General features: G+C 38.0%; 1 protein-coding gene and 1 long non-coding RNA gene across 2 annotated transcripts; one reads left to right on the top strand and one right to left on the bottom strand.

The window, feature by feature from the left end:
• Positions 1 to 512: 512 nt before the first annotated feature.
• On the top strand, positions 513 to 1,172 carry LOC121049102. Its single transcript, XR_005799323.1, has 3 exons — positions 513 to 551; positions 655 to 738; positions 1,070 to 1,172. It is a non-coding gene; the product is annotated as an uncharacterized LOC121049102 (long non-coding RNA).
• Positions 1,173 to 2,657: 1,485 nt separating this feature from the next.
• On the bottom strand, positions 2,658 to 3,473 carry LOC112203211. Its single transcript, XM_024344206.1, has one exon. The coding sequence runs from the start codon at positions 3,471 to 3,473 to the stop codon at positions 2,658 to 2,660; it is 816 nt and encodes a 271-aa protein (XP_024199974.1).
• Between the last annotated feature and the right edge of the window lie 6,993 nt (positions 3,474 to 10,466).

Here is a 10,466-nt window from a genome sequence, read left to right as displayed (position 1 = left end):
TGATATGGTCGTAAACATGATTGCTGAAAATGAAGAGAATGCAGACATTGGAAAGAAAAAGGAGGAAAAAGGTGCCCCAGGCAAGCAAAAAGAGAAGAAAAACATGGAGATCATTTCTATAGAGAAAAATGTCAAGACATACAAGCGGGGTGCGAAGAAAGCCAAAGAAGATGATTGGGAGTACGACACACCCGAAGAAGCAAAGATGAGGAAGAGAGCCCCACCTAAGAGAGCTAGGATCGTACCGCCGATCAAAAAAATGGAGAACAAGATCAAAATCAAGGGTGTCAACTGCGATAAACCTACTTGGAGGACACTGGACTCGGCAATCGGAAAGCACTTTCAAGAATTCTTCAATGCTACTGCAAAAGACACGTAAGTACACAACCTGTTTTCATTTAGTTTATGTATTTCATATGGTTTACAAACCAATAAGAATTGATTGTTTCTGTTTGTACAGTACCGACTACTGGGTCAGCAGCGACCTTTTAAGCCGTATAACCAAGCATGACCTCAGAGTGATCATCCAAGAGGGTGATGTCGAAACTGATGTAAGTTTGGTCGATTCAACATGTCTACTGGGGGCCAATAATGTGATTATTGCCACCCATTAAAATGGCAATTCTGATGGTGAGTAATATGTCACAATTGCAGGTGGTCAGCGTTTATATTGACTTGTTGAAGTCTGACGCGGGAAAGCTAAAAGCTAAAGTGGGATTTCTCCGTGTAGACGCAGCGGTAAGTAATCGAAACCTAGCAGTCGGAATTATTTGTTTATTTAATGTTAGTAGACTGTGAATTACTGAAATGTAGTCTTTGTTTGGTGGTTTACTGGGGGCCAATAGACACATTATTGCCCCCAGATAATGTTTTGATAGTGGTTTAGTAATCGTTTATTTCATGTCTCTGCAAAAGGTCTATGTTGAATGCAGCTTATTGATTGTAAATGGAGTGTTTGGTGATGGTCTATTGGGGGGTAGTAGACATATTATTGCCCCCAAACAGGGTTTATCAACCGTACATTTTCCGAAAGTAAAATTGTATTAACTTGGTTATGTTGTGTACACAGTACTATGCGATAAATCATGAGCTGAAGAAGGAAGCAGGTGAAGACACCGGACCGTTTGAGTGTGGTGTCGAAACAATTTTGATTGAACCACTTTGGTCGATCTTCCGTTTCCCAATTGTGCTAGTACCCATTCACCACAGCACAAGCATGCACTACACTTTGCTGGTAATCGACAATGAAAGAAGGTGCTTCACTCACATGAATTCATTGAGGCCACCAATCAATGAATTCACAAATGAGGAGAAGTACCACCTAAATGCATCAAGAGTGGTATGTGACAAATTCTACTGACATGTTTGTTTCCATACTGTTGAGGATGAATTTTAATAACTAATCCTTTATATCTGCCAAAAAAAGGTGAGGCACATCAAGAAGTTCATACATGTTGTGATCTTGACAAAGATCAGGTTCCCTGGTGACAGCCAAGACCTAGAGGTCATGCGAGAAAAATGCAAAGGAGAAGATGAGGGTCAAAACCTAATTATCGTTGAAGAGGAAATGACCGAGGAGGAAAAAGAAACCAGGAATTGGATCTTGCAGAACAACATTGTGGAGACAGACTATGAACTCTATGAAGACTTCGAGTGCCCGCAGCAGAACACAACATCGTAAGTACCTGTTTATTGCAACCCAATAAATCCTGAATTTATTTACTTCAATACAGTGCTGATTGCGGACCGTTTATGCTCCATTTCATGGAGAGCATAGTGAATGGCGAAGACCTAAGCAAGGAAGGCGGGGACAACATGAGAAAAAGAATACTAGAGAGAATCATGCACCTACAATTCGGAAGAAAGTGAAGACTGGAAACCGGGATAGCCTATGTAGAAATTTAACATTAGGATTTCAAAAGCAGGATAGCCTATGTAGAAATTTAACATTAGGATTTCAAAACCGGGATAGCCTATGTAAATACTTGGGCAGTTAAACTTATTTTGGAATTATGGTTAAATAACATGCAGTATTGGATGATGTAATATACCTTTGTTTCTTTCAATTTATAACAGGACCTTTCAACGAGCTTCTAGTAGAATCATGCACTAAAATAGACAGGTTTATTGCCCCCCCGATAATCTTCAAAATTTTGGTCAGAAGGTGACGGTTTTGCTTTAGGTTAGTTTATGTAGGTAAATATCTTCGAATCCAATACGTGATGAAATCAAAGTCCAACAAAAATCAGGTTTACTGGGGTGTCATAAGATAATTATTGGAACCCAATAATAGTTAGGAAGATGGTCACATGTATATTTTTTGGGTGTTAAATTAGGTTGCAAAAGTATAGTTTAGGTTTCCAATTACAAGCTGTTCTAAAGTTCTCATAATCATGCATTACTGGGGGGCAATAATCTGTCTATTGGCCACTAGTAAACCTTCTACAACCAACAACATCAACTCAAACCTGTTAATAATTTCATTTTATTTCTCTTCAAGGAATCGAAAATTAAAAAAAAGTTAAAATATGTAATTCTGAAAAGAATAATGGAACAGTGATCCTAAATATAAACAATTACTGGCCCCCAATAAACCAATTACTTCCCCCCAATAGAAAAGTGTAAAACCTATCAACCCTTTACAGAATCATGTACTACTACTGAACGAGAGGTTCTGTGCAGCTCTTCTTGTTATGAGTGCCCATTTTTCCGCAACGGCCGCAACGAATCAGCTTCTTTTCGACCTCTCCAATAGACTTGAACAGCTTCAACCTGGGCCTCCCGGGTGGCCTCTTCGCAAGGGGAGGTAATATAAAGTCAGTAGCAGATTCAGAAGAAGACATATCAACATTGGTTATTGGCCGGATAGGAGAACTGTAGCTCTTCTTGAACATATCAACACGAAAGTACTTATCAATATAATCATAGACATTTTCAGAAGCAGCTTGTATTGCAGCAAGGCCGTGAGGACAAGGAAAACAATTGATCTGCCATTTCACACATGAACATGAATGCTCAGAAATGTTAACTACGTACGAAAAGTCAGATCGAACCTCATAAACACCAGGGATAGAGTAATGGACACTGAAACGACAAGATTTCTCCATCTGCACCTTCAGCCTTTCCTCCATTTTGGGAGTCAGTTCTGTTGTCCAACGTTGTGCCTCATCCCTCCTCTTATCCATTTGCTCCATTTGCTTAATTCTAGTCTGATCCAACATACAATATACCGGCATCAAACGCTCAAGTGAAATCCAGGAGTTAAATGATTCTGCAATCCCATTGGCCATTATTCCATATCGGCCGCCTGTATAAAATGCACGGCACCAATGTTGAATTGGAATTTCAGCAAGAAATGGGTCAATAATCTCAGCCCCACCCTCTTGCCTAAGCAACCGCAAATTGAAACGGTATTCCTTCTCGATAGAGGAATATGCAACCTTAAAAAACTTCTTCTTAACTTCTTCTATCATCACAGAATTGCCTTTACCCCTATATTTACCGGCAATGTTTGCCACCAAATGCTTGTAACAAAACAGGTGAGGATGTCCAGCAAATACCTTATCGAAAGCACTCAACAGTCCGGTACTCCGATCACTAATAAATGTGATTACTCTTCCTTGAGGTTCAAGTAAACTCTTCAAATGCTTGAAAAAGAATGTCTAATTTGTTTCCGTCTCAGAATCACAAAAACATATGGCTAGAGGGTAAAAACCTGCACAAAACCAGAACACAAAAACGTCAGTCTACTGGTACCCAATAAACAAATTATTGGGGGGCAATAAACTATGAAGTTACCTTGATTTCCATTCCTGCCAGTTGTAGAAAGAATCTGACCCTTGTAAATGCTTTAACCAAACGTTCCATCAACATACAACACCGGCAAACAGAATTGGAAGCCTTCAATACAACCTCCATAAGCTACGAAAAGCCTATGAAAATGATTAGTGGATGGGTCAACTTCCAGCACAAAATAAGAGCCCGGATTACTCTCCAAAACAGTTTCCTTATACCAAGATAACTTGCTGAATGAATCTGCATCGGAACCATAAATCGCTTCCTTAGCACTTTGCTTCGCTTTCAAGGCAACCTTGTAGGAAATATCAAAACCATATGTTGACTTGAATTTACTCATAATTTCCCTTGGCTTCTGTGAAAGATTATAGCTAACATCGGCAGCAATGCAAGTCTTCACAACCTTGGATCCCAGAAGCTTGTGATTTTGAGTCTTAACTACACCCTTACAAGTGTGAATATTATTCAACTCCGTTATATAAAGGCAACCATTGGCAGATGATGAAAGCGCGCGAAGATGCCAATCACAGCCTTCAGTTCCAACATTTGAACAAACTGCATGAATACAGTCCAAATCGTTTCTAAAAAAAAACGAACTCGAAACCAACTGCAATTGCATACTTCCTAAGTTTCTCACGGAGCTCAGCTGCACCATGAAACTTCTCCCCAACGTGATGAATATAGGAACTCCACTCATCAGACAAATACAACTTGTGAACTTCAATCCTAAATGCCTCCCCCAAATAATCGTCCTCATCAACAACTTCCGAACGACTATCCACTGAACACGTGTTGCTGCAACTTCCACCAATCTTTAAAACAGAAATATCAACACATTCTAACTTATGTATTCTAGCACCGCCAAACAGCATCTGGAAATCATGTTCGGAACGAAGAAAACATGCTTCACAACCCGGTACTGAATACTGAAGCTCAATAACATCACTAGGTAAAAACTGGAACGTACGGAAAACGTCTTCATACAAGTCAGAAAAGCTCATACATTGATTCAAAGGAATCATATAACATTTTCCAGAATAAATGCACCTCGTAACCAGGGGGTCAGGCATAATCCTGAAAGAAAGTAAAAGAACAAAACTATTATTGCCCCCCAATAAAGACATTATTGCACCCCAATGATTTAAACAGAACTACCAAAAAACAACAGAAAAAGTTCCAAATTACTCTTAAACTAAACAAAAGTATCACTAGACAACAAATTGAGAGACTTCATAACAGTTAAAACACATTACTGCCCCCCACTACGCATATTACTGGGCCCCAATAATGTAATAAAAACTACCGAAACGCTTCAGAAAATGTAACAAATAGCTCTGCACAAAAATGAAAAGATCATTAACCAACAAATTTAGGATCTGAGTAACAACTAGAACACATTATTGGCACCCAGTAGAAAAATTATTGAACCCCAATAATATAGTCTAAAGTATAAAAACACCTCAGAGCCAATCTCAAAACAAACACGAAACTCAGATCAGCCGAAAACAACACGAAGATAACACCAAAATACAATGCACACAAAAAAGGCCTAGAAATTCAAATCATAACTGCAATAAAACTTCACAACCAGTTCAACCTTAACACGAAGCTCAGGTTCAGGAAAATTAGTTAGTAGTTAACAAAGCAAATCATACACAGAAAAGACCTAGAAATTCAAAACGTGCTGAATATAAAACAATTACAGATAGAAGAAGAAGCTAACCTCAATGGAGGAACCGAAAGAGGAGCTCCATCTCGCTCCATGTGATAATCGCAACAGATCTTCTCGCTCTACGAATAGCAGGTCTTCCCTCAAAAGAAATCGAAGAGCTTCTCACTCTAGAAAATGCACGGCTCCATTCTCTCTCTGAAATTTGAGAGCTTCAATCCTTGAAAACAGGCGAGCTCATCTCTCTGGAAATTAGCCGATCCTCACTCTGGGAATAAAGCCGATCCTCTCTCTCTCCAAAATCGGAGATCTTCTCTCCCTAAATCTCGTTACTATTACGAATTTGAAAGAATTCAGTTATAAAAGGGCAAAATGGTCAGAAAATTTGGGGGAAAGCAGGGCCGTTTTGAAAAGATGGGTAAATGGGGTTAAAAAGTGTAACTTATTGTTTAAGTAGTCAATCTCTTAGAGTGTTTGGGTAATTGAAGTTAATTGACCCCAAAATTGGGTAAATGATCATTTCCCCTATTAAGAAATATACATAAAAGTTTTCATAATAGTATGAACATTACTCAATATACTACATTAATTAATAGAACATGTATTTTGAGTAACCTAGTCCAAGATGGTTAAATAACCTAGTTTTATTGAAAATGGCTAAAATTTGATGTCATATATACAAAAGAAAGCTATGATTAGTAGATGAATACGAAGTTTACGGTTATAAAATTGAAAAGCGTAATTTTGTTCATTCTAATTTATATTACAAAAAATTAATTGTTCTAAAGTTGGTAATACCGAAAACCGAAATACCGAATTTGCTAGATATGATTAAAAACCAAAAATTTTGGTTGGTAATTGGTAGCTCAATTTTGAAACTGAAAGCATTGGTTTTGAAGTTGGTAATACCTATAACCGATTCGAACCGACCGAGTGACAGCCCTAGTTATTTTTCAAGAGTGAATGAACTAAGAGGATGATCGAAGAAGTAAAAGCTGAGCAACCATTTGCATATTTTTCTAAAAGTTTAACCTATACTAGACACATCAGCATACAAACAAAATAGTGTGAGGGAACATAGACCAAAACGCACATGATGAAACTAATTAATACATCAAATGGGAGAAAACAGTACATCGAGACATTTTATAATTGGGCAATAATCATAGATCAATGATCATGACCATAAGTATAAATATTTAGTTTTGTGGGACTTTAATTTCATTTTCTTTTTCTTTTTTTCTTGTCGAGTACATATAATAATAATGTATCCTCTCGGAGTTCGATCTGTCGAACTAGCTAAGCTTCTTATCAAAATACCGTCTCACTGGGGTAGAGACTAGGGAGAGAGAAACAGATATTGTTTCCGAGATCTGAGACAGAGATATGGATATGGAGGCAATTCATGATGAAGCTTCCTCTTGAATTTTCTAGTGAGTTTTTAGTCTCAAAGCAAGGGAGTGAGGAATGGAAAGCTATGAGGAACAAAGTGAGAGAGGCATGTCAGAGTTATGGTTGCTTTCTGCTGTTGGTGCGGGAAGAGACAATCCCCATCAACTTACGTGAAGAAATGGTGATGACCATGAAGGGTTTGTTCGATCTCCTTGAACAGACCAAGCAGAAGCACAAAAGTACGAACTCTTTCCGTGCCTACCAAGGCAAATCCCCCAACTTTCCATTGAGCGAAAGCTTTGGAATTGATAGTTCAGACCAGATTGATGCAGCTCAAGCCTTCACCAACCTCATGTGGCCTTAGGGCTGCCACTTGGTTTGGTAATTACCAAACCGACCGAATACCAACTAATATTTTAGGTTTGGTAAACCGACTTTTTGGTAACTGAGACCGATAAAACCGAAATCGAAAATTACCGAAAAAGTTGGTTTGGTTTTGGTAAATACCGAATCTACCAATTATCTAAATATTAGCTCTATATACTATGGCTTTCAATACACATACATGTATATTCATAAATAAACATAAAAGTTTTCATAATAGTATGAGCATTACTCAATATACTACATAATTAATAGTACATGTATTTTGAGTAACCAAGTCCAAGATGGTTAAATAACCTAGTTTTATTGAAAATAGATAAAATTTGATGTCATATATACAAAAGAAAGCTATGATTAGTAGATGAATACGAAGTTTACGGTATAAAATTGAAAAACCTAATTTTGTTCATTCTAATTTATATTACAAAGAATTAGTTGTTCTAAAGTTGGTGATACTGAAACCGAAATCCCGAATTTGGTAGATATGATTAAAAACCGAAATTTTTGGTTGGTAATTGGTAGCTCAATTTTGAAACCGAAAGCTTTGGTTTTTGATCGGTTATTTTTATGCCAACAATTTTCCTACTACCGATTTGAATGTCAATTGTAGAATAAGGAAGTAGGGTCTCCCGCAGAGGACTTATGGAACTAATTGTAAGACTTTCCGAGTTTAGGAGTTGATTGTGAAATTTGTAAAGACAATTGAAAGTAAATAACAAATAATGAAGTTGCTTAAGATTGAGAATCAATAGAGAAGCAGAAGTCAGGGAATGTATCCACCACCAAACAATCAAGTATGCAAACCATGTTTAACCTAGACTTATTTACCTAAGGATGAAGATGCTTAAGTTAACCCAACGCCTGAATCAACCTATTATTTTTCCTTACTTGTATGCTAGGTGAGAGACGCTCTACACCTAACCTATTTCCTAAAATGCAACCTAGGTTGACGCAACTCTAGATTTAACACATAGAAATCATTAAGATTAAGAAAAACGAGACATCACAAGACATCATGAGTACGACGCGTCTCAATTAATCTAGGAACCTAATCACTCGCCTTATAGACGATTTACTACTCTAGAACTTTCAACGGAACCTTCTTAAAAGGAACAGGCAATGATCATTCATAGCAATAGAATCCTAAAGATGCAATCTAAGTTGGCCACCAAAGAAAGCACATAAAGAAATCATCGATGTAAAAATAGTGATTAAGTTCTCATCCATTGAATAAACAAAAACTAATTAAATGTCATAGCATGGCATACAATCATGATTGGGGCTTCAACATGCCCTAACTACTTAGAATATAGTTGCACATGGTCTGAATTGGAAGCACAAAAGAATCCATAAGCAAAGTAAAACATAAAAACCCTGAAAATCAAGTTGGAAAAGTCGTCTGCCGACTGGTCGGTGGATGGCTGATATGCTTTCTTCTGCTCGGGTTTCTTGCTTGATTCTCGCGCGTAAGAATCTTTTTGTTAGCTTTTCTAGCCTTTTTATAGTGCTCTTGAGTCCTCCTTCATTCCTTTTTGGTTTGAGACTCCTTAAAGTGTAGAGAAAATCAACTTCTTAATTCTCTGATTGAATTAGGATTTCTCCACATCACTTTGTCCAATGAGAATTCGACATGTCATCATCAATATCTCTGCGAATATCTCCATAATTTGCTGCAATATCTCCATGGATTGGGCTTCTCGTTCCGTCAAGGTCTTCTGCTTGGGCTAGGATTTCAAGCTTTTCCTTATTTGCGCATCTTTCCTCAATATTATCTTCTTTTTGTCTATTTGCTCCGAAAAACCTAATAAACACAAAAGTAAATAAATAAAGAGAAAATAGAATAAACTAACAAAGATTAATATAGGGATTAACCATATACACGTCGCATAAAATGCTCCTATCAGTTTTGAAGTTGGTAATACCTATAACCGATTCGAACCGACCGAGTGACAGCCCTATGTGGCCTCAAGGGAACCCTGTGTTTTGGTAAATACATATTTTCTCTTGATTTAATTATTATTAGGGTCCTTGACCCAAAGCACCAAAATAACAAAAAATTATCCCACTTACCCCAGCAACAGATTTTTATTCCCACTAACCAAATTTACAGTAAAATGACTATTCTGCCCTCAACCTAATTAAATAACTACTATCCTGCCATTCTCTCTCTCACTCATCCCTCCAAGCTGCTCTCTCTCTTTCATTCTACGATTCTCCGATCTGCAATCTCTCTCTCTCTCTCTCCCCGCCATGGAAGCTCCGGAACCGGAAGACGAATTTGATCGCCTCGCCTCGTCACGCCCGACCCGGCCCTTCACCTCCCAGTATGCCAGCTCGTACCAGATCGAGCTATTCTCTCTCTCTGCCATGGCTCCTACCAGATCGAGCTACGTATGCCAGCTCGTACCTGATTGAGCTACTCAACGGAGCCCCACATGGCTTCTCCTGAACTTGGAAGAGGTCCAGAGGAGTGGGGTATGGAGTTTCCGACTTTGGAAGCATCTGACTGTAAGTTTGAACGGGGTAACATACCAGTTTTCTAATAAACTAGTGGTGGGCCCAAATGTGTCCTTTGCTTTCAGATCGACCGAATTCTTGATATAATGTCTTCAAGGTTTTAATTATACTATTATTGATGGTCTGCAACTATTTTTGGAAGTATGCATTAAAAAAATAAATTGGAAATATAAACTTGATCATCATCCTTAGACTTGGTAATATGTTACTATTGGTACTTGATAAATTATGCAAGCAAAAAGTTTTATAGGGGAGAGAATAAAGGTCTATTGGGGGGGGGGGGGCAATAGACGTTTTAAATTGACGTAATTTTCTCATTTTTTTTCTTTAATCAAATTTATTTGTCTAAATTTAGGGAGATTAGTTTTCATTTCGGTGATCGAAACGTCTATTAGGGGGCAATAGACGTTTTAAATTGACGTAATCTTTTTTTTTTTCTTTAATCAAAATTTATTTGTCTAAATTTAGAGAGATTAGTTCTCATTTCGGTAATCGAAACGTCTATTGGGGGGCACTAGACATCTACTGCCCCTTTATTGGGGGCAATTGAGGTTTTTCAAAAAAATCAGGTGGGTGGCGGCCGATGACAGGAATCCGGCGACTGGAATCAGGCGAAAGTTGGCCGGAATCCGGTGACCAGTGACGGGGCTCCGGCGAAGTCTCCTATGGTTCTCTCTCTCTTCCATTTTCTCTCTCTCTCTAAGTAACA

This window comes from Rosa chinensis, chromosome 5 (assembly GCF_002994745.2).
Source record: "Rosa chinensis cultivar Old Blush chromosome 5, RchiOBHm-V2, whole genome shotgun sequence".
Classification (NCBI taxonomy): domain Eukaryota; kingdom Viridiplantae; phylum Streptophyta; class Magnoliopsida; order Rosales; family Rosaceae; genus Rosa; species Rosa chinensis.
Note: the sequence above shows the minus strand (reverse complement) of the source record. Positions and strands in the feature narration are given on the sequence as shown.